At 46.2% G+C, this 24,860-nt stretch overlaps 1 protein-coding gene and 1 long non-coding RNA gene across 2 annotated transcripts in view; one reads left to right on the top strand and one right to left on the bottom strand.

Annotated features, from left to right (window-relative positions):
• Window positions 1-8,795: 8,795 nt before the first annotated feature.
• On the bottom strand, window positions 8,796-10,179 carry LOC144772141 (uncharacterized). The gene is made up of 5 exons (XR_013599667.1): window positions 10,120-10,179; window positions 9,883-9,970; window positions 9,732-9,788; window positions 9,563-9,648; window positions 8,796-8,924 (listed from the first exon to the last, which is right to left on the bottom strand). It is a non-coding gene; the product is annotated as an uncharacterized LOC144772141 (long non-coding RNA).
• Window positions 10,180-22,101: 11,922 nt separating this feature from the next.
• The window catches only part of LOC144774107 (extracellular calcium-sensing receptor-like), a 103,929-nt gene continuing 101,170 nt past the window's right edge, over window positions 22,102-24,860 (top strand). The window contains exon 1 of the mRNA XM_078659132.1: window positions 22,102-22,292. Coding sequence (XP_078515258.1) covers window positions 22,102-22,292 — 191 coding nt within the window. The remainder of the gene's footprint in view (window positions 22,293-24,860) is intronic.

The following is a 24,860-nucleotide window of genomic DNA, read 5'->3' as shown; positions in this document are numbered from 1 at the left end:
ATGTGGTGGCATTGTGGATCCCAAGAGATTCATGGACCCTGGGTTAAGGGTCACTGTTCTAAAGGAAGATAATTTTCAGGCCCCAAAAGGTAGATGTGTTTCAACTGTTTTCAATAAATTTTCGAGAAAAAAAATTTGAAACAATCAAAGCCACTTACTTAGTGACCTGGTGATTTTGGAGACAGGAGGAGAAGCCTTTCGCGAGCCTTAACCATGTGCAGTCCTCCAAAACACATCAAAGAACAAGCATTGGCAAATCCAATAGGTCTGCGCAAATCGAGAGCTATTGCCGTTGTCAATGTCATTTAGCGATGTGTTATGGAGTGTAGTGGATGTGTTTGGTGTGTAGTTGAAATATGTGTAGTGCAAGTATGTAGCATGGTGCAGAGTGGAAATATGCGGAGTGTAATTACGTTGCATAGTGTGGATTTACTTGGAGTGGAATTGTGTTGAGTGAAATAGCATGTAGTGTAGTGGAATTATGTGGCATGATATCTCTCATGCACATCAGGACACACACTCAACCCTGTCTTCACTGCAGGAAACAGCATCTCTTACAGCCAAAAAAGAAAAATCCTCTATATTTAGCACCACTGCATCCACTGCTCCTTCAACAAACCCACAACATACCAGCATGCCCACCATTTATACACCAGAAGTTGAAACAGAGTCACAGAAGATCAACTCACCGCCTTCCTCTATGACACATCACCACCAATATCCTCAGACGTCAACACCACAGCTCATAACTTCCACCTTTGTGTTGTAAACTGCACCAACACCGTTTCCCCCCTCAAGAAAGCCACTGGCAAACAACACGTAAAGAAAGCAAGCTGGTTCACCCCTGCACTTCAGTAGTCTAAATGCAGCTGTAGAAGGCTCGAGAAGACATTGCTGAACAACAAAACCCTTGAGGCCCATGCCACTTTCAAAGAAGTCACCTACGCACACCATCACCTCATCACAACCACAAGGAAGAAGGCCCAGTAAGACAGAATCACCAACAATGTACACAATAGCAGAGAACTCTTGAGCATCATCAAGGAGTTTGCCAAACCTGAAAGCGAGGCCACAGAAGTGCCACCCTCCTGAGACCTCTGTAACAGACTCTACACCTTCTTCTACCACAAGATCAAGACTATCTATGACAACTTTGACACACAAGACCAGCCCACCATGCCAACATCTACCGCAACTGATACTGATCCCTCCCGACTGACTCTGCACAGCTGGTCCCCACTCACCATGGATAACACCATAAAGACCCTGAAAAGCATCTACTCCAGAGCACCTTTGGACCCCTGCCCACAACGCATCTTCAACAGAGCCACCTCCACCTTCGCACCCGAGCTATGCCAAATGATCAACTGCTCCCTCAAGACCGCTACCTTCCCCTATGACTGGAAACACATCAAGATCAACCAAACCTGAAGAAACCCTCCACAGACCAGACAGACCTCAAGAACAGGCCCATCTCCCTGCTCTCCTTCCCAGCCAAAGTCATTGAAAAAGTCATCATACGCCCAGCTTCCAGACTTTATCAAAACTAACCACATCCAAGTCATCGCTCTATCTGGATTCCGAAGCAATCATAGAACCTAGGGGGCATGGCTTGCAGCTGAGAGTAATGGCCGCAACCTAGCATAGCTCCAGCAAGCATGAAGAAATCCCCACAAAATCTGTTTACTAATCCGCAAGTTTTCAGACCCCAAAGACACTTTCCCGGCATCGGAACACTAGAGGCTTCTTCCGACAGCGTTTGAAGCAGAGGCGGCATTGTTTCACCATTCTGCGAGGAGGCGACGCGGAGCGGCCTGCAGCCCGATAGAAACAGCGGTCTCGCTTACACCAGCAGCCCGTGGCCTCGCCCGACTCGACGCAGCACTCAGATAGCGGTCGGAGGTGAGCAGCGCAGGGCGGACCTGAGTGACTGTGTCCCAGCGCCCTCGCCACACGCATCAGCCTGGCAATAGGGACAACCCCACAAGGCCCCACTAAAAAAATGGCAGCACCCGGCAAGAGGGTGAGGCCCTTCTGCACCCCTTACAACCCCTAAAGGAGGGCCTTGGCAGCTCTCAAGAGTGGGAGTCAGCTACATCCCCCACTCTGACCAGGACAGGCGACCAGGCCCCTGCGGACTCCGGGTGCTGCGAACGGGGTGCAGCCAGCAGCAAGATACACAACAGGGGCCCCACATGAGATACCACCCCAACAAGATAGTACCTAGGCCAGAGGGTAAAACCACAACGGCAATGGGTGAACAACAATTCACCGACGGTGGGAACACAACCTGGTATTTCAGCCCAACATGCCCTCCACAGCGCTGAAAAGACCATGTGGCCCCCCCCAGTAAGACTTGTGGCTGCCATCAAGAAAGCGAGACTGCCTAGCGCTCTAGCGTCGTCGACACGTGGGCAGATACAACACTCAACAAGAGGCAATAAAGACACATGGGGGAGAAATTATCCCCTCCCAAGATTCCAGACTTTTGACCAACATACAGCACTAGAAAGCCAAGGCCCACGTGCGAGGGCCCAACAAGCATGTAGCTGCTGCGTGGCCCAGGCACTCCAGGTACCACATTATCTCAGGCCCACCACAGACTTCAACGATAGTGTATGACAATAGAGACGCTCTGCAGCCAACCGCATTCTGCAGAGCCTGTTTGGGGCCCTGGGCGAATTAGCTCTGACCCCGGCCTAAGACCAAAGAGCACCTCTACAATGCTTTGCCTGATCCGGGATTAGTGGCCACCACAATTACCCCCAGTGCAAAGCAGGAAAGCCGACAGGCCGTAAGTGACACCCAGTCACAAGGCATTTGGCAGTGAGTACTGCACAACACCTGACTAATTGACAGGGCCAACCCGAAGAACAAACCCAATTGGGGGCCGGTGCCAACGCACGACCCAACAAGACAAGTTGGACAAGTACGCGTACTCCAAAGACACCACAGACACAGCAGCCCAATGGGTCCCCTACAGAATCCAACACAACGTCTGAGGGCCAACAAGAAGTCACACTACAAGATATAATATCCGCTCTAACAAACATCCAAACAACAGTGGGATCTATCTCTGCGGATGTGTCCTTCCTCTGCGCAGACTTTCAGAAAATGGCTTTGAGAGTAACCAAAGTCGAAAACACAACGGCGTCCCTCACGAAAGACACCGCCATCCTGCAACGAAAGGTCCAACAGTTAGAAGCTCAAAACCAACAGATGGCATCCAAACTGGATGAGCAAGAAGGCAGGTCGAGACACAACAATGTGCGTATTACAGGAGTTCCGGAGTCCAAAGGGGTGCCGGGCATGGACCTATACATAGAGGAGCTCATCAAGACCCAGCTTCAACTAAGGGGGCTCTCCAGTTTCTTCTCGGTACAAAATGCCCACAGAGTGCCGGGGGGTAAACCAAAACCTGGAGCACCCCCAGACCAATCCTGGCTCGGATTTTTTATTTCAGCAATTGCAACGCCATCCTCCAAACAGCAAGAGTGGCTGCCCCATTATGCATAGAAAATTCAGTAATATCGTTCTTCCAGGACTACACGGCGGTGGTCACCAAACAGAGAAGAAGCTTCCTCGAGGTCGAGAAGAAACTTAAGTGCAGGGAACTCACCTATTCAATGCTGTTTACGGCGAGGCTTCAAGTGGTGGCGGATGGGAAAACCTGTTTTTTCAAACACATGAAGACTCCCATGACTGGCTGGAGGGCTGGTGCCAGGTAAATGGGTCGAGAAAAGATGGTAGACAACAACAGCGTAGCCCTCCGGATGCGACATCACAAGGCCAGAGACAAGTAGGTGGAGAAGAGGACCAGCCTCAGAGAGACACAGAGAAATTAAACACAAGGGTGGCTCACACCTACTTCGCAACAACAATACAAAGAATGCCAAAAGCCCTACACTAAGACGGAAAACTACAGCATGGATCGCCCCAGAAGGCCTGGCGCTAGCCCACCTGGGTCACGACCAATGAACTTTATATTTCCTTCCCGATGCCTTTTTTACTGTAACAATCAGAATTTTCCGAAGTCTTTGAGCAAGGGGATGTTCAAAGTGCTCCGGATGTCCTCTACCCCCACAAGCAAATACTCTTCATGGGACTAAAGCACTCTACACAGTTGGGGTGGCAGGTAGTTGGAAATCCGACTAGCAGGGAGACAGGGAGGAGGGTGGAGGGGGGGTTGTTTATGTTACTGTTCACGTTTGCAATTTTTATTTCATATATGTTTAATCATCTAAGGCTGATGCCATACACTTCAAGGTTAGCACACAAGGAACCTACTAACTCGTACACACAGCTCCAGAGCCCTACAATCGCCTTAATGTCCTGGGGTACGTAGTTCCCGACCCTGCACACTCGCGGCCAGAGGACACACACAAACCCAGTCCACCCTCTCACTTTTATTAAGTATGGGTGAAATTTGCGGATTCGCGATCCACGAATTAGTGCGAAATGGCCAAAAAAATCCTTGAGTTCTCAAATTTACCCGCGAACTCAAGGATTTTTGTGCCATTTGCACAATTATGTGACCACCTGTGCCTGTAACTTTGCCAGCGCGCCAAAAGGCGCCGAGGTCGCTTGAGTGAGCTGGCCATTATAGTGGGGACGGGCGGGAAGACATTTCATACCGCTAGTGTGTGGTGGACGGGGCCAAACGGGCGGGGCTTCTATGCGAGTTTACATGCATCTTGTTTATAAAGGGACAGAGACCGAGCAGAGCAGCAGATGAGGAGAAAGCAGCCTCCTGGTCACAGGAGCTACACGGGGATGGCGCTGCCAAACTCTGGTTCATCACAGCACCTTCTGGTTCACCACTGCCACCCTCTGGTTCATCACTGTCACCCTCTGGTTCATCACTGTCACCCTCTGGTTCATCACTGCCACCCTCTGGTTCATCACTGCCACCCTCTGGTTCATCACAGCACCCTCTGGATCATCACTGTCACCCTCTGGTTCATCACTGCCACCTTCTAGTTCATCACTGCCACCCTCTGGTTCACCACTGCCACCCTCTGGTTCACCACTGCCACCCTCTGGTTCATCACAGCACCCTCTGGTTCACCACTGCCACCCTCTGGTTCACCACTTCCACCCTCTGGGTCACCCCTGCCACCATCTGGTTCACCACAGCACCCTCTGGTTCACCACTGTCACCCTCTGGTTCTCCACTGTTACCCTCTGGTTCATCACTGCCACCCTCTGGCTCATCACTGCCACCCTCTGGTTCACCATTGCCACCCTCTGGTTCACCCCTGCCACCCTCTGGTTCACCATTGCCACCCTCTGGTTCACCCCTGCCACCATCGGGTTTACCCCTGCCACCCTCTGGTTCATCTCTGCCACCCTTTGGCTCACCACTGCCACCCTCTGGTTCACCACTGCCACCCTCTGGTTGATCACTACCACCCTCTGGTTCACCACTGCCACCCTCTGGTTCATCACTGTCACCCTCTGGTTCACCACTGCCACCCTCTGGTTCACCACTGCCACCCTGTGGTTCACCACTGCCACCCTCTGGTTCATCACTGTCACCCTCTGGTTCATCACAGCACCCCTGGTTCACCACTGCCACCCTCTGGTTCACCACTGCCACCCTCTGGTTCACCACTGCCACCCTCTGGTTCACCACTGCCACCCTCTGGTTCACCACTGCCACCCTCTGGTTCACCACTGCCACCCTCTGGTTCATCACTGTCACCCTCTGGTTCCTCACTGCCACCCTCTGGTTCATCACTGCCACCCTCTGGTTCATCACAGCACCCTCTGGTTCACCACTGCCACCCTTTGGTTCATCACTGCCACCCTCTAGTTCACCACTGCCACCCTCTAGTTCACCACTGCCACCCTCTGGTTCACCACTGCCACCCTCTGGTTCATCACAGCACCCTCTGGTTCACCACTGCCACCCTCTGGTTCACCACTGCCACCCTCTGGTTCGCCACTGCCACCCTCTGGTTCGCCACTGCCACCCTCTGGTTCATCACAGCACCCTCTGGTTCACAACTGCACCTTCTGGTTCATCACAGCACCCTCTGGTTCACCACTGTAGAATGTGTTACTGAATTTGAGCTTCAAGTCCTGCACCTGCTTCCTTATCTGTAAATGCTTCCTGTTGTGGTTTAATTTTTGTGACAGCCTGGAGCATTGTGCCATACTTGTAGCTATTCTCTGACCCTGCTTTGAGGGTCAGAGCAGGGTCAGAGAATAGTTGCAAGTAGGCAGCAACTCTGGAGGCGCCGCTGCAGGGTTGTAAATGGTTACAAAGAAGTTAGCTTCAAGTTGGGCACCTGCTGTAACCCTGTAAGTGATTTATGTACTTCAGTTTTTGAAAATCCCTCCCGCACCATTTTTGCAGATTTTTCTGCAAGTTCGCGAGCTTCGCGAACCGCCAAATTGCAGAAAATCTGCAAATTCCGCAAACGGAACGGATTTTACGCCCATACTTAAGTTTTATATCATGGAATGTAAATGGCTTATGTGACAAAATAAAGAGAGGGCTGAGTGATAATACAACATCTCAAGAGGCATGCTCCCTCAGTGGTCTTCTTACAAGAAACGCAACTGGTGGGGCCAGCTACCAAAGCTCTGGATAGATGGGGTTTCAAAATGATAGCACACTCCAAATTCACATCGAGATCCAGTGGGGTGGGAATACTGGTTCGAAAGAGTTGTCCGCTGGTACTACGGGGCACCAGGACAAATGACCAAGGACGTTTTGCGGCAATTTCTTTGGGAAGGACGAGCTTACAACCTGGGGTTAGACCTAGTAACATTGGCATGAGTCTCCCTTCCATTTTTTCTGATTGCCTCCTCTGTTTTTGATCTGTTTGCTGGATAGATGCTTTGAGCACTGTGCCACTGCTATTCAGTGCCACAATGCAAGTGCTGTCTCTGTTAAATTGTTGTACTAATTAGTGACTCCATTATTGGGTTATTTGATGTACTTGTTGGACCCTAGTACCGTGCACCATGTGTGCCCAGGGCTTGTTAATAAAACGCTGCTGGTTGGCTTGCAGCACTGGTTGTGCCACCCACAGAAGCAGCTTGTAAAGTGTGTCTCAGGCCGGCCATTGCAGAGCCTGTGTGCAGTCTGTGACTGCCATGTCGACTTGACAAGTGCACCCACTTGCCAGTCTCTAACCTTCCCATCAGACACCCTTATGGTAGACCCAAGGGCAGGGTGCATTGTAAGTATACTGTAGGACATGCCCTGGTGTGTGTGGCATGTCCTAATAGTGAATTACAGCCATTTTCGTTTTTTCACTATTCCAAGACTACCTGTTCCCCATGGGCCAGAATGGGCAGTTTGATTATTACATCATATTATCCTAACTGACTCAGGGAACATGGTAGAAATTCAAGTTTAGTATGCTTGAACTAAGAATGATAAAATACATCTTTTAGTGAAGTTGGTTTCAACATTCTGTGTTTGAAAATACCACTTTTAGAAAGTAGGTATTTTCTTGCCTAAGTACCCAAGCCTGTCTCTGCTAGGTTGTGTATTCCTTGTCTGAGTGTGAGTGACAGGGGCTGGGGGGTTCCAGGAGGCAGGGTGAGTCAGCACAGTGCTGAATAGAGAGATCTGCATCTAGATGGGTGGGAGGAGTTGCACCTGAGACATGAATAGAGCTGTGCCTCCCCCCCACAATACTGGCTCGACCTCCTGTGGTGTATCTGATGTCCCTGGCCTACACTGTGAAAGGAAAGAAGGAGACTGTTGGACTTGGTCCTTTTGCAGGGTCATCCCTGAACTGTTTGCCTGCCTCCTGTATTTTGTCTGACCTGTTTTTGTTAGTTTTATCAATCTGGGCACTTTACCACTGCTGATCAGTGCTAAAGTGCATATGCTCTTCCTATTGTAAATTGATGTATGGATTAGTGATTCCATGATTGGCTGGTTTGGTTTACCTGTCAGACCCTAGTACAGTGCACCAGAAGTGCCCAGAGCTGGTTATCCATATGCTGCTGGTGGGCTTGCAGCACTGGTTGTGCCACCTACGGAAGCAGCATTGTAAAATGTGTTTCAAGTCTGCCATTGCAGAGCCTGTGTGCAATCTGGTACTGAATAGAGAGATCTCCATGTAGATGGGTGGGAAGAGTTGCACCTGGGACCTGAATAGGGCTGTGCCTTCCTTCCACAATGCCGGCTCCACCCCCTGTGGTGCATCTGATGTCCCTGCCCTGCACTGTGAAAGGAAAGGAGGAGTCATGTAAACAGAGTGCTCCAGGACTGACCAGAACTGGTTTGGACTAGGCAAAGGCCTCTCTACCTTCAGTGAACAAAGAGAAACTGTGTATAAAAGAGGGGACTCAAAGCCGAGAATTTCAGATCACTTTTGGACAAACAAGAAGAAAGCTTTGCTGACAAGTGGAACCAGAGAGACTGAGGAGTGACTATACCTAAGCTGAAGTGCTGCTTGGGGGATTGGCCTGCTGTGGTTGCCTGACTGCCAAAGAAAGGAGAAAGGTACTTTGTGTACTTTATTTCAACTTGTGAAGGATCTGTAGGGGGTCGAGAACAGAGCTTGCCACCTGCTGAAGTCTCAGGGACAACAGACGTCACCCACCAGCTCCCCAAGAGTTCTCTTGAAGTACCTGCAGTTGTGCTGCTCTTTTTGAGGACTTGGGTGTGGCAAGGAGCTGAAAGCGCGACTCAAGAACAAGAAGTGTGTTGCCGAACTGCTGCTGCCACTTGACAACACGAAGCGCCTCGCATCGCCGGAGAAGAGGATTGACGTCGCAGCAGATGCCGCCGCATCACCGGGAAGCCTGTCGCAGAAGAATCTTCGAGTCATCGCAGGTCAACCGAAGTGCCTCGCATCGCCAGGAGAAGAGGATCGATGTCGCAGCAGCAGACGCCGCCGCATACTGGGAAGCGTGCCGCAGGGCCTGTCACTACGTGCAAAGGGGAGTGTGGCCTTGGGGGGTGAGAAAACAGGCAGGGCCCAATTAATACCAAAAACAACTTTTGCCTGAATCTCTCTTTTGGGTGGAGCTCCTTACGATTTAGGCTCAGCCAAACACATTTCTTTATGTTTTAGCCTCTTTTATTTATTTATTTATTTGATTTTTAGGATTTTTTATATTTGTTTGTGTGAAAAGGAAACCATATATTTAGATCAATATATTTACAACCACATTAAATAAACTGTACATTTTGACATCACAAAGAATGGACTATTCCTTTTACATAACAAAACACATACAATGTAAACAAAAAACACTAAATTAATTGTGACTTTTAAATTACAATAAATAAATCAGATTCATAAAGAGCTGCAAACATATCAATATATCAAAAAGCGCATAACTAATAAACACCCTCTTTTATCACTACAAGGAAAAAAATCCTTTTATTCCTTATGCTCTTTCTGATATGCCATATGCCGACGCATTTCGAATCTTAGGGTGTGATTTCCTAGATTCTCATCAGGGCTCTTTAGTTTTCTTGTTCTGACTCTATATTCAAAATATAAACAAGAACAGGTTTTAATTAAAAGTGTTCGTTTACAAAAAAGATTTATATGTTGACTCTAAAGTGTAGCTCCCTAGGTACCTTTCGAGCTGATGATACTCCTCATCTGTTTAACTTCTTTAAATCTTAATCCGAAGAATTTTTCTTTATATTGGACTAGGGTTTCTCTAAAAGAAGACATTTTTTAAGTCAGACCCATCGGTATTTACGGAAGGCGCTTTGTATTTTATTTAATGGAATGTTTTCATACCTTACACATAGCTGGGATTCACCCCTCGATCTTGTCGTGTCGGTGCTCCCAGTCTTTCTATTTGTAATTACAAAGGCTTTTTAGTTTCTCAAGCGGTGACTAAAATGAAGCAATTCAAGAGCTCAAACAATCATTTTGGGGCTAGAGTTACCTTAAGTTTTTAATCCTCTTTTTGACTTTCGGGACCAGCGGAGTTTGTTGTTTACGTGCGACCTCTCGCAGCGTTCGGCTCTCTGTACCTAAACAGGAAGCCGGCGATTAACCAATGTTGGCAACTTCGCTACACTCGCTTTTACAAAGTGGATTATTTGGAAAACGTTCATCATTTGTGGACATGGACAAAACTATGCAACATAGTTTCATTAGAATATCTAATGGCCATGCCTACCTCACTCCTCGCTTCAGTCGCGGTCCTTTTACTTTGAATAGATTTGTTTTTCCGTTACCTGCAACAAACGCAAAGTATTAAACCTGCGCGTGCTTCGCTTCATTGCAATCGGTACTTATTAATCTTATCTCCTCACCTCCTAGTCACTTCTCTGCACCTCGGAGTAACATCTATGTCTTGGCAGATATTTTGGAGGCGGAGTTGGCCTCTTAAACTGATGATGATCTCATCGTCGGGTAGCTTCTCAAAGCATCTTGGGACATGTAGTCCAGAAATCTATTTTACTCTTTACATCCTTCCGACTTATACACTTGAAATCATTGTTTATAGGGCAAGATAAAGCATTGGGCTTTTGTAATTTTTAAATTCTTGCAATTTCCAACATGTTATTCAATCCTGTTAATGCGCTGTCGAATTTAAGGATTAAATACGCTTCTTTTTGAAGCAGAACTTTGTCTACATTCATTGCACGCTTTGTTGCAGGTATTGTGGCTAAAACTGTCCATTTAAAATCACTCTCCGCATGTTTTTTCTCAGAAAAATGTGCCAGCATTGGGGACTTTATGACTCGACCTTGACCTGTGTTGTGTTATCCTTATGTTAACCTGCGTATTGGTTTTCCCTATATATATTTTAAGGCAGTAGCAAATAATGGCATATACCACGTTTTTTGTTTTGCAATTTGTAAAAGCAGAGTGGCGCCACACTGTTCCTCCATGGGTGAACTGTTTACCTTCAATCGTATTGGAGCATGCTACGCAATTTCCGCATCTATGATGGCCCTCCACTGGCTTTATACCCCATTGGGATCTTAAATTGCTTTTTGGTGGGGGTACAGAAACATCCGCTTTTACTAACTGTTGGCCTATGCTTTGATTTTTCCGCATTGCAAAAATCGGTATAGGAAAAGGACACTCAAGGTTCTCAGGGAGATGCCAATTCTTTAATACCATCTGTTTAAATTTATTGGTATCTGGGCCGAATGTAGTTACACACACCAGTGTGTCTAATGCCTTTTTCTCTTTAACTTGTAATAAGGAGTCTCTTGGTGTAAATTTGGCTCTTTTTAGAGAATGTTTGAGCATTTTCTTTGGATAGCCCCTTTTACTCATTTCGCTGCAAAATTCTGCGGCATGCCTTTCAAAATCTGTAATCTCTGTACAATTTCTACTTATCCTAAGAAGTTGGCCAAAAGGCAGATTGTCTTTTAAACTTCTAGGATGGGCACTCCTGTGGTGTAAGATAGTATTTTTATCAGTGTCCTTTTTGTAAAGAGTTGTTCTCAGCTGGCTTTCCAAATTTTTGACCTCAACATCCAAAAATGTCATTTTGGTGTGACTCCATTGAATGGAGAACTTGATGTCTTCATGTCTGTTGTTAAGGCAGTCATGAAACGCTACTAGCTCCATCTGGCTCCCCTGCCACAGAATCAGATGTTGTCTATGTAGCGTAGCCATTGTTTGATGTTATCTTGAAAAGGATTTTTCTTTTCCACAAATATTTCCTCATATTGTGCCATGAAGAGCACTTCCATCTCCGGCGCATAAGGGCATCCCATGGCAGTGCCCTTTATTTGCACAAAGAATTCATCATTGAATTTGAAATAGTTTCTTTTTAGAGCTATTTCTGCCAGTTTCAGAATAAAAAAGGTAGGTAGCCTATGTGGGTGTTCTCTGTTATCTAAATAGAGTTATATTACCTCTAGTCACTCTTCCTGGGGAATCTGCGTATATAATGAGGTTACATCTAGTGTGACCATTATTTGTGTATCTTTATTGAAAGTTAGTCCCTTCAAACTTGTTCAAAAAGTTGGTTGTATCTTTCAAATATGAATGTACATTTTTCAAAAAAGGTTTCAAAAACCAATCCACATACTTTGCAATGGGCTCGAGTACAGAGTCACACCCCGAGACAATTGGTCTCCCAGGTGGTGCCTCAAGGTTTTTGTGAATCTTCGGCAAAAAATATAGAATCGGAGTTCTAGGAAATTTCTTGACCATGAATTCATACTCCTTAGTGCCTAGGTATCCTTCCTCGATTCCTTTTTTTAAAAGTTTGTTAATCTCCTCTTGAGGGCCTGTCATGGCTCATCGCCGGAGAAGAGGATCGGCGTCACATCAGACGCCGCCGCATCTCCGAGAAGCATGTCGCAGGGCCTGTTGCAGCCCATCGCCGGAGAAAAGGATCGACATTACAACGGATGCCGCCGCATCACCGTGAAGAGTGTCACAGGGCCTGTCACTGCTCGCAATGTTGTGGAAGCAACTCGCATCACCACAGGAGACGATTGACGTCACAGCAGATGCCACTGCATCACTGGGAAGCGTGTCGCAGTGCCTGTCACGACTCGCATTGTGTGAAGCATCTCGCATCACCAGAGAAGAGGATCGATGTCGCCGCAGACGCCACCGCATCACCGGGAAGCGTGTTGCATCAAGGAGAAAGCGCCATCTTTATTTCTTTGCATCAGATCTTCAACGTATCACTGCCCTTGCGAGTAAGGGACTACCACATCACCTTTCCTGCAACACTTTCGTTGCCCTGCGTCTCACATCTTAAGGTACATTGACTCAAAGTGTCGCAGATCTAAAGAGAAATAAGCTAATTCTACCATTTTAAGTACAGTATTGTGGATTTTTGTCGTTTGTAGTCTTGTGATAATTTTACATAAAGAATACTTATTTTTGTATATAAAACCTGCGTGGTGTCCATCTGTAGTGTTGTCACTTGATTACTGTATGTGTTCACAAATACTTTACATACTGCTTCTGAGATACGCCTATCTACTCGTGCCAAGCTACCAAGGCAGTGAGCAGGGGTTATTTTAGGAGTGTACTCTTACCCTGACTAGAGGCAAGGGTCCCTATTTGTTACAAGTACCTACATGTGCCAACTAGAGACCCCCAAATCTAACAGAGACCTTTCAACAAAGTGCTCCAGGACAGACCAGAACTGGTTTGGACTAGGCAGAGGCCTCTCTGGCTTCAGAGAACAAAGAGAATGCGAGTATAAATATGAGGACTCAGACCCCAAGACTTTGGATCACTTCTGGGAACAAGGCAAACTTTTTGCCAATGAGAAGAACCAAGGAAGCTGCAGGAGTTTGGACTACCCCTCTGCCAATTTGCTGTTTGTTGGGTTGGCCTGCAGTGGTCTCTTCATTGCCAAGGAAAGGAGAAGGAACTTTTTAAAGAACTTCATCATCTTGCAGAATATTACTCCAAGGGCTTGATGTGAGCTTGCCTCCTGACCAATGTCTCAGGGATACCAGACTTTACCCCCTTCTAAAGGCCTGCATCTGGAACTTGCTGTTCTAGTGCTACAGATGGTATCTGCAACACCGACGCTGGCGAGCGGTGCCGTAATCTGCAACAAAGTCGTGAGCGCTGCTCCAGCTTGCGACGTGGACCCAAGGGCGGCCACCGTGCCACATCAACGCTAGAGACGACTTCATAAGCCTGCCATAGCTGTGAGTGCTGCTCCGACTTGCGACGCCAGCCCGACGCCTACAGCTGGGCCGAATGGACTCCAAAGACGACATCATTCCGGAGCTGATCGTCGACGTGGGTGGTCAAAAATCCATCAACATCTTGACATTTTATGGAACATTGGTTTCAGCGCCATTGTGATGTCACCTCCTCTCTGGTCAGGAACCGACGCCTCTCCTGCCTGGCAAGCATCCAGGTCTCGATGCCTCATCATCCTCAAAGCAACGAACCGACGCCCCAATGCGACAACGAGGCCGCATCCCCTCAACGCCGTGAGCTGTCTTTGTTTTTCGCTTTTCCAAGGTACTGTTCTTTGTGGGTCTGTTTTGACTCCGGGCCTGACGCCGCCCTCCTAGCGGTTGGCGCCGTACTTTGGTATTTCTTTGACGTCGTGATTACTTCGGTTTGGGTTATTTGTTGCTAAAGACTATTTTTAAGTGAATTACCTATTTTTTAACTATTTCTACCATCTTGAAGAATTCTTATTGATTACAGTATTGTGGATTTTTTTCATTTATGGTCTTGTGATAAGTCTATATAAAGAATACTCATGTTTATAAAACCTGTGTGGTGTCCAACTGTAATGTTTTCACTGTATTGCTGTATGTATTCACAGATTCTTAACACACTGTCTCTGAGATAAGCCTGTCTGCTCGTGCCAAGCTACCAAGGGGGTGAGCAGGGGTTATCCAGTAGTGTAATCCCCTTTCCCTGACTTCGAAGCAAGGGTCCCTATGTGGTCAAAGGTGTATACCATTACCAACCAGAGACCCCCAGTTCTAACATTGGTGGTTAGCGGTGAGGATTTGGACCTGCATTTGTGACTCATATACAGTAATTGATGTGCACTACTAGTGAGTGCAGACCAAACGCGACCACATACTTTTTTTGGTAGGATTCCTTTTCCCTGGACTGTTATTTTTCCTGAGAACTGCCAATTCTTACTGCCATGAGTCAACCAGCATCTTTTGCATCTATGGATCTAGATTTTGAGGTAGAGAGGTTGAAAACCTACACTTTGAAACAGATCAAGCATCCCTGCAAGAATTTGAAAGTTGCTACACCAGGCATTTCCAAAAAGGATGACTACCAAAAGGCACTGAGGGCCTGGGTAGAAGAAATAAATGCCCCTGATCTGGCAGTGGAGCCAGCTGGGGATGCAGATGGGCAACTGGATGGTCCAGTGTTTCCAATCAGGGGAGGGGTACCGTCCCCACCTGGCAGTAGTACCTCTCCCAAAAACATGTCCCCCCCAGAGAGTTGGAAGATAGGGAGAGAAATAGGGCACAGAAGCTGGAGATGGCTGAGCTTAAGATGGAGGGTCAGAGGCAACTAGAGAATAACAGATTGTCCTTGGAGAGAGAAAAAATGAGAATGGAACATGAGCGGATATTGGGGGAGTTAGAGATCAAGGCAAAGGGCTTAGAGATCAATCCCTCTGGTGGCAGCACACCATCTGTGCCTTCAGAAGGCAGGGTATTTATCCCCAAGGATGTTATCAAAGATTTCCATAAGCATGAATATATTGGGCAATGGTTTGCAGCCTATGAGATAGCAATGTTGCCCACCGGGTCCCTGAGTAGGATTGGGAAGCGAGGTTGTGGGGCTGCTTTGTGAGTGAGGGGAGGGATACTTTGTTAGACCTACCCAGTGAGAATAGGATATCTTATGACGACATGAAGGAAGCACTGATGACAAGATATGGTTTGACCCCAGAACTCTATAGACAGATGTTCAGGAATTGTAAGAAGCTGGAGGGAACCACTTGGGTAGAATATGTATCTTTCTTTTGCAGAGCCATGGATGGTTGGGTGAAGGGTAGCAAAGTGGATACTTTTGATGCGTTCTATGATTTGATTGCAAGGGAGCACTTGTTTGCTAATTGTTTTCCAGAGCTACACCAGCACCTTATTTATAGCAAGTTGACTAACCCTAGGAAGCTTGCTGAGGAGGCGGACCGCTGGGTCCGTACCCAGGTCCACAAGGATCATGTGGAAGACTCCGCCAAAGGTGGGCAGGGTCCCCAGCCGAAGAGTAGGAGGCAAGGATAAACAGAGGGAGTTCCAGAAAGGGCCCCAAAGTAATTCCCAAGGGAACCAAGGTAAAGGTTCCCAGCCTCCCCCTAAGAAGAAGTCAGAACCCCCGACAGGTAAACCTGTTCATAGGGGGCCAGTTACCTGCTTTCAGTGTAAGCAGGTGGGACACCGTTGGAATGATTCCCAGTGTCCCCAAAAGAGTCAGTATAAGCCACCGTGCACCACCCCGTCAGATGGTCAGTGTAGCCCTGGGTGGGGAGGAGATGGGTGCCCAAGGTGGGTGGTGCCCCACAGAAATGCCCCGTGTCTCGTTAGGAGACTTTGAGATGGTCCCTGAAGCTCCACTGCCTGATAACACTAAAAAATACAGGCAGTGGGTGACCATCAATGGCCACCAACAGCCTGGCTCTTAGAGACACCGGAGCCAGTGTGACAACTGTCAAGTGTCACTTGGTGTCTGAAGAGCAGGTGGTCCCCATTGCATTCTTCCAAGTTAATGCCTCTGACAACACAGAGAGTCACTGCAAGGTGGCTCAGGTTCCCTTTGAGTGGGGGGGTCTCTGATACTCTTCAAGTAGCTGTGAGGCCAGTCATGCCTGTTGATTGTCTGTTGGGCAATGATTTGGAATGCTCACATTGTGCTAAGGTGGAGAAGAAGGCTCATTTAGAGATGTTGGGTCTGCCGAAAGGGCATGTGTGACCACTCGATCAATGGCAGCCAAGGGTGTTCAAGAGATCCTAGAGCCTGAAAGTATGGCCCATGAACCTGCCTTAAAGAGAAGAGGTGGGGGTGTTGGAAACCAGCCCCCATTGTTCCCACGGTCCAGGAGGAGGCAGACCTTGAGGGCGATGCCCTGGAACCTACAGGGGAGCACATTTCTGAACTGGGGGATCTACCTGAGCTGACCCATTGGCAGCAAGAAGGAGGAGCCTCCAGGGAGGAATTTTGTGCAGAGCAGAGGAAGCAGTTGTACGATCAGAATGCCACTCTGATTGAGCTTCAGCCTGGACAGAATGTTTGGATCATGGCCCCTGTAGAGCCTTGTGCACTCAGGTGGACAAGACCAATTGAGGCAGTAGAGCACAAGAGTGATGTCACCTATTTGGTGAACTTGCGGTCTCCTAGGAGCCCTTTGCGGGTCTTGCATGTTAACCACCTGAAGCCCCACTTAGAAAGGTCCGAAGTGGGCATGCTCCTAGCAACAGATGATGGAAAGGAGGACACCGAGCCTCTTCCTGACCTCCTGTCTGCAACAGAGCAAGATGGGTCAGTGGATGCTGTCAGCCTCTCTGCCACACTGACCCTTGATCAGCAGCAAGATTGTCGCCAACTGTTGGGACAATTCTCTGATCTTTTTTCCTTGATTCCTGGTATCACAGAGTGGTGCGTTTGCGATGTGGACACTGGGGACAGTCCTCCTGTGAAGCACAAGGCTTACAGAGAGACTGACAAGGTCAGAGCTTACATCAAGAAGGAAGTCTCCAACATGTTTGCCTTAGGGGTGATTGAATCCTCTAACAGTCCTTGGGCCAGCCCAGTGGTTTTGGTCCCAAAGGCTGCCGCGCCTGGTTCCACACCCGAACTCCGGTTGATGACATCCGCCTAATGAGGAACAGAGGAGAAACCTCTGCACTCATTCTGCTTGGCCTCCCTGCAGTGTTAGGCACCATTACCCACAGCACCCTCATCTACAGACTTCAGGAATCTTGAGTTCAAGGAGTTGGATCTCCTCCTCCCTCTCTAACAGGACACAATGGGCCATACTCTCCACTTTCACCTCTGAACCCAAGCAGCTCATTCTGCAGAATTTTATAAAACCCGGCGCATGTGAGAGCTCGGACGATATCTCACAGACTCTATGCGATGAAATTTCCCTATTTTTTGAGGAAAAAATAAACACTATTTATGGAAGAATAGTGGCAGCTAATAACAACATGGATGATACCAATAAGCCCCTACCCCCGATCCCGCCAAAGCACAATAAACATCCGCTGCTAGCTATTCCTCCAATTGATAATGCAGAGCTCCTCTCCCTTATCGCCCATATTAAATCTGGATCTCCACATGACCTCCTCCCTGCCAAGATGGTTGCCCCTCTGATTTCTCTCTTAGGACCATCCATAAAGAGTGTTATTAACATCTCCCTCATGAAAGGACAGGTCCCGGCAGACTGGAAAAGAGCGGTGGTAAACCCAATTAGGAAAAAAGCGGCTTCCCCATGGACAGACCTCTCAAACCTGCGTCCCATTTCACTTTTGCCTTATATCGGCAAAATAGCGGAGAAGCACGTGAACACCTATCTATCAGGACATCTAGAAGCGACGGAGGGCCTGGACTACTCGCAATCTGGGTTCAGGCCTAACCACAGCACCGAATCAGCACTCCAAACAGTGACCAATAACATCAAAATGGCACTGGATGAGGGCAGCTCTATGATTCTGGTGCTGTTGGATCTCTCCGCCGCTTTTGATACGGTGTCTCACACGGTGCTTCTCGATCGTTTAAAGGACGTAGGTTTGGAAGGAGTGGCTCTGTCATGGATGGAAAGTTTTCTATCCGGTCGCTCTCAAGAAGTTTGGCTGGGCTCCCACAAATCCACCTATAGGGAGCTCAACAAGGGAGTGCCACAGGGCTCATGCTTAAGCCAGACACTTTTCAATGTGTATGTGGCCCCCTTGGCCAACTTAGCAAGATCATTCGGGTTTACCCCGGTGTCGTACGCCGACGACACCCAACTCCTCTTTCCTTTTAAAAGTCTGACCCCTGCAATAATAAGATGATTTGCAGATGGAATGAGAGCTATATCAGAGTGGATGTCATCAAACTGTCTTCAATGCAACGTAGAGAAAACAGAGGTCATGTTGTTTGGACAAGCGGCAACACACTGGTCACCTGAATGGTGGCCCTCAGAATTAGGTCCTGTTCCCAGCCCTAAGAGTACGGTAAAAAACCTGGGAGTGTTACTAGATCAGACACTCACGTTTAAAGATCATGTAAACCAGGTGGCTGGTACCTGCTTTCGGGCAATTGGGATGCTAAGAAGAGTGTTTCCCTATTTACCAGATTGCCACAGGAAAACTCTTGTGCAGGCGCTAGTTATCAGCAGAGTGGATTACTGTAACGGTCTTCTTTTAGGAGCCAATGAAGGACAACTTAATAAGTTACAAGTAGTCCAAAATACGGCGGCAAGGACAGTCCTGAACGTTCCCCCTAGGACTCCCTCCCGCCCCCTGCTGACTAGACTCCACTGGTTACCGGTGAGGAAACGAGTGCAGTTTAAGACCCTATGTACCATCCACAAAAGTGTGATAGGCGAAGGCCCAAGATATTTGGCCGAAATTTTTCGGCCATACGTTCCTGGGCGCTCTCTGCGTTCTAGCAGCCAACAGCTACTGCAGATACCTAGAACAAAGAAGTCCAGACAAGGAGGCCGAGCGCTGGCCCATGTGGGACCAGTACTCTGGAACTCTCTACCTCTTGAGCTGAGATCACTCACTAGTCACCTGACTTTCCGGAAGACCCTAAAAACATACTTATTCACCAGTAACTAATTTCTTCCCTGTATGATGTATTATCCCTTGAATAAGACCATCTGGAGCTATATTCTCACTGGCAAAGCGCGGAGATACCCCTTTGGGGGTTTATTCAGGCGCTATATAAGAATATAAAATAAATAAATAAACTGTGGAGTCCCACAGGTTTCCTCACTCAGCCTGACACTGCTCATGATTTATGTGTCTCCTCTCACCTGCATCATAAGAACCCACAACATCAACATCATCTCACAGGCCAATGATACTCATCCTTTCCCTCACTGACAAGAAAAACACCAGGAACTATTTTACTGTATGCATATTGATGCAGCAAACGGGATGTGAGAGAACTCCCTTAAACTCATCAAAAATAAGGCAGAGGTCCAGATCTACAGAAATAAGAACTCCCCCTTGGGACTCCACCTGGTGGCCGTCTGACTTTGGTCCTCCGCCCACCCCCACAGACCATGCCAGAAACCTCTTGATGTCAAGTCAACACAGTGGAATCATACTGCAGCCACATCCTCAGAATGCTTCACAATATCTTTTGATGGCTTCACATGCATACCAGAGGCACTGTCACCCAAGCCTTATCACCAGAAGACCCGACTATGGCAACACACTGTATGTTGGCATCTCAAGCCACCTCACTCAAAGACTCCAAACCGGCGGTCTCCAACCTTTTTTCTAATTAGAGCTTCTTATGTTCAAGTAAATCAGCCCGAGCTACTAATATTATTAATTTTGTAATAGTGACCACATCAGAAAAGATTTGTTTAGTGTAAACCCAATGCAATATTACAAGCAGTGCTCTCCTTGGTTCATTAGTTAGGCATGCCAACAATTATGCAAAACAGGCATTTTTAATTTTAAGCACCCCTACCTGGGTAACGCATAACAGCCATAGCTGCAGTGCACCAAGTTACTAAGTCTCCCAACGATGCATGATTTGTCTCTCACATATCAGCTTTCAATATAATATGACATGACATATATATTTGTAAACGACATGTTTAACAGTCGGGGTATATTGGCGCTGATATAACATATGTTTATTGTTCCCAGCTCAAGTGTTGGAATGGCTAAACTGGCCATCCAGGAACATCCACTCTGCTCACCCTCTCACAGATAGCATGCCTCCACTGCTGCCACACTGGAAGACGCTCTTTCTCACACCTCACAGCCAAATATTAGAACACCCTTCCCCTCCAACTCCATACATCACTGTCGCTGACTGACTTCCGGAAGGGATTCAAGACCCGGCTCTTCAACTAAGGCCTTCACCACAGTTCCTGGATATCCTCACAATAAGCCCCGCTCTAGAAATACTGTTTGATTGATTGAATGATCGATAACATACTATATTAAATATATATCATATAAATAACCTTGATGTTGCAGAGGACTCACTTGTACATTTGGAATGTTAACTCACCAAGCTGTCTTACTCTGACCTGAAGATCATCCACTCCATCACCCCCTGAGCAAACAAACCAAGATGATGAATGGAATGCTGAAACTTTTCAACCACTCACCTCCAGTCTAGAGTTCTGGGTTAAATCCATTATTCTTTTGCTCAATATGCCACCCCAGTTTTGACCCAGCCATATGCAAATCAGTCTTGACCCTGCTCCTGATGAGAACAGTCCAGCCTGAACTGCCAAGCCAGGTTCTCCCAGGCTGGAAACATGCATCCTGGGACCAGTTTCAGGGTATTACAGCATCTAATATTCTGCCCTACTGATACCTTACTTTCCACATGATATACCATCTATGTTTTGTTAACTACCCCACAATTTTGTATGGAAAATGTCAGACTCACCCCCCCCACCCGAAATCATGTTGACTAAGATATAACCGTCCTTATTGAGCATATGCAACATTTTACCTATAGACTGTGTGTGGTTTGGTAGGGACCCTGTAAACCTTCTGACGTTGCAGAGTACGTCTTATGTGGAAGATCAATTTACTCACTGGTTCAGACCAGAAGAAGTATCCAGATACCCCTCCCATGCTATTCATGAGAGGGGACCAAGGCATTGTGTTAAGGCATGGATTACCCTGGATTCTGTTTCTGAAAGTTTGACTCCACAAAAATCTAGACAGGACTGCCTATCCTGTAAAACAGCTGTCATCTGTCCCAAATTCACCACCCAACTTAGATTTTTGTCAGAGCAAACTAACTTTAACTGCCCCCAACATTGTACAGCGACCCCACAAGCACTATGTTGCTAGGTCACCAGATCAGCCTACCAGATGCTGTAACATTCTATTCCATCACATTCATACACAGTCACACTCTTTCCATTCAAGCATTCAAATACGCACACACCAGCTCCACTTAAACAATGAATCCATAGGCAAATATCCCAAGCTTGGATTTGTGATGTCACTATTGTATCACAACAAGAGGTAAATACATTAGAAGCCAGTGAAAGCAGCTGTGAATTAGGTATGTATTACTTTCAGTGTCACCCCAGTACGAAACTGAAGATCACTGTAATATCACCAAAAGCAAAAAAAAAGGTAACCTATTATTTACGTAAGGCAGTAATTATCTGAAATGCAGTTATTATCCAGCTCCTGGGAAATAAATTGGCCAACATGGGAGATGGTTTATTTCAGTTTACAGTGAAGAAGCCATTTTATTCTGTGGCTCCCTGATGGATATCACAAGCTATAAAACCTGGAACCAGAAAGACTTTAGTTAAAACATAGTTAGCACCTCTGAACATCATTGAATCAGAGATTTGTGCACCTTGAAATTAATCAGAGGTCTGTGGTGCCTTTGTTTTTGGCCACAGCATCTTGACCTAGAAGCTCCTAATACCTTGCAAAGTCTTCCTTCTTATGAGCTTCATCTACCTGCAGGAGACCCACCTGTGTCCTGCTGAATCTACAGTATAATGGATCCCTTTATATACATGGCATGCATCCTGATAACTTTAGCTGATGTAGCATCCAGGAAGCCCAGCTGTAGCCTGCAAGGTGCGACTCAGGAATCATTCTCCCGCGAAGGAGACATTCTACTTGGCGGAGTGTTTGTTGTACATTCGGGATTCATTCCACCTGAAACTAATCTAAAAGAAGTGCCAAAGCAGGTGTCCTGCCAGGGGTAAGGATGAGTGTATACAGCTTATTCTGAAGTTTGATCAGATATACAATGCAGGTTTGGAGATGTTTCAATTAACTGTCACTGAGATGGCGTCCTATAGGTGGAGAAGTGTGAATGCTTTATGCCTCATGTAGAGAATGATCAATGATATTGTCAGAGCCTCTGAAGATGAACATTACATCATGTATTGAAGTTTCAAACTAGCCAGGCACTATTCATAAAAAGCTGTACCACAGTATAAAAGCTGAGGCACTGATCGTTAAGAACAGTTTATTGTGTAATTCATATACATGTCACATCTGAGATACTGTAAAAGATAACAAGGTAACATATACAGAAGGACTAAGATCAATATATTGCAGCATGCCTGGGAATGGAATGGATGTGGCAAGGATGATGTGACTAATAAAAGCAGTTTATTACAGTCAATATGGCAGTGTCACAGCTGATATCCTGTGAGGGGTTAGAACAGTTTATAACTGTAGCTATAGAAGTGTCACAGTTCATATAAAGTGAGAGGTAAACACAGATGTTTCCTCATGTGTAGAAGTGCAACAGATGGCTTCCTGTGAGAGGTTAGAACAGTTTATTACAGAATGCATAGCAGCACCCCAGCTGATATCCTATGAGGGGTAAGAACAGTTTATAACAGTTTGTAGTCAAAAGATGTTTATCAAAACTTGTTATTGATGCATAACTGCTCAGAGTTCCTAGCTGTCTTTTCTGCAAATGTGCCTGCAGCCAGTGGACAGGAAGGGTATTGGGGGTGATTTGGTCATAAATATTTTGGCCTTTAAGGACTGCATCAGAATTTAGGATGCTTTGAGATGATCCAGTTTTTGTATGTATGGGGTCCTTGAAAAAGGACAAGGACATCACCTAGATGGTACAGTTAGTGCTTGAACAGCAGTTCTGAAGTTGTCATCCTAGACATCCTTAACATAAACATCTTTTACCAAGTCAACTTGTTTTTCCTGCTAATGTGTTAGATTGGGTACTCTTAACCCCCATCAACTTTAGCCAGATGCAGCAACTCTAGACAAATTCTACTTTGTTTATTTCCCCTTGTGAACCTGGTTAAAGACCAGCAACTGAATTGAAATCATTGTCATACAGATTACATGGAAGGGCCATACAGAAAAACAGGAACAACTGATCAAGAGGAGCAGAAGTACAATCACTTTAAGTAAAGAAACTCTTCCTAAAACTGAAAGTGGCAAAACCTTCCACCTTTCAAGCATGACCATCACCCTTTTCAATAAGAGTACATAATTGAGATCCTCTCAAAACATGCATATTCCATAGCAACACATGGAAGGAGGAACAATTTGGACCAAGCATTAAATAAGTTTGTCATATTTACTTTGTAAGCTTCTAATAACACATATTGTTCTATGCCATTAAGACTAGATCCCTAGTCATCCTTTCAATTTTTTTAAAAAAAAGGATTTATTATTCGCAAAGAGTTTAAAGTTAGACACAAAGGACATCCTTGGTAGGGACTCCAGGTTATTACTCTGTCCCAATCTTCTGCAAACTGATCAATATAGTTGGCAACAGACATTGATGTAGTTCAGAGATAAGCCACCAGAGAAGGGATAGAAAAGTTAATCCCAGTAAAAACAGAAACATCTATTTCCCTGTCATGAGGTTAGAAGCGTCATCTCTGCATCAAAACTTTCAAAAGAAGAGTAGCTGGGACCACTTGTCTGGAGAACACATCAATTGCCTTATCAGAAAGTGGGATTAAAAAATAATTGCCAATAGGGTATGAATCATACATCCTGCTGTATTAAGCTGGTGACACAAGCTGCAATAGCATTTGTTATTACTTTGGCACAATTGTAGTCATAACTTCTAATGGTTACTGGTCAGTATGGATAGCTATATTAATCTCCTTTCTCTTGTTAAAAAAAATGTCTAATATGTCAGTGTAGAAGGATTGTGGAATCTGCTATCTGTCAACATATTACCGAAGAGATTAGTTAAGGTAGTTTATGGTTCCTGGGAGAAAAGTCCTAATCCATTATGATATTGGTTTTTATTACTTTTTGTATCTCTGCCTACATAAAAGGCAATGAGGTAGTAGGGGCCTGCTATTTGATGTTTGAGACAATAGACTTGCAAAGAAATTGCTTGTTATTGAAAGTTATAAACCTGGAAAAGCCTCCTAGATATTTTGATAGGGTGATACCGTGCCATATTTTTAATATCTGACACTATTACTTCTGCACAAGGATTTATAATATAGTTACACATACATCTCCTTTTTTTATTCTAATCAATGGCTTGCTAACGTACCCCGATCCTTTGAGACTAGTGAGATCCTGATATGGCTTTGATGATGGATGTGAGTAAAACATGATCTTCATAGGAGAATGTTTTGTGATAGTTGAGGATATTTGCAAGATCTGTGAAAGACAGGAGCTTGAGGAAAATGGGAGGAGATGTGGTATATTGGCCAGAGCTGCCTTTGGAACTGGGGAATCAGGTTAGATTCTAGTCCTCAGGTCAACATCCTGTGATTCTTGGCAAATCAATTACACTCTCTGTGCCTATAAATGTGTA

The sequence above is a fragment of the Lissotriton helveticus genome, chromosome 8, assembly GCF_964261635.1.
Source record: "Lissotriton helveticus chromosome 8, aLisHel1.1, whole genome shotgun sequence".
NCBI lineage: Eukaryota > Metazoa > Chordata > Amphibia > Caudata > Salamandridae > Lissotriton > Lissotriton helveticus.
Note: the sequence above shows the minus strand (reverse complement) of the source record. Positions and strands in the feature narration are given on the sequence as shown.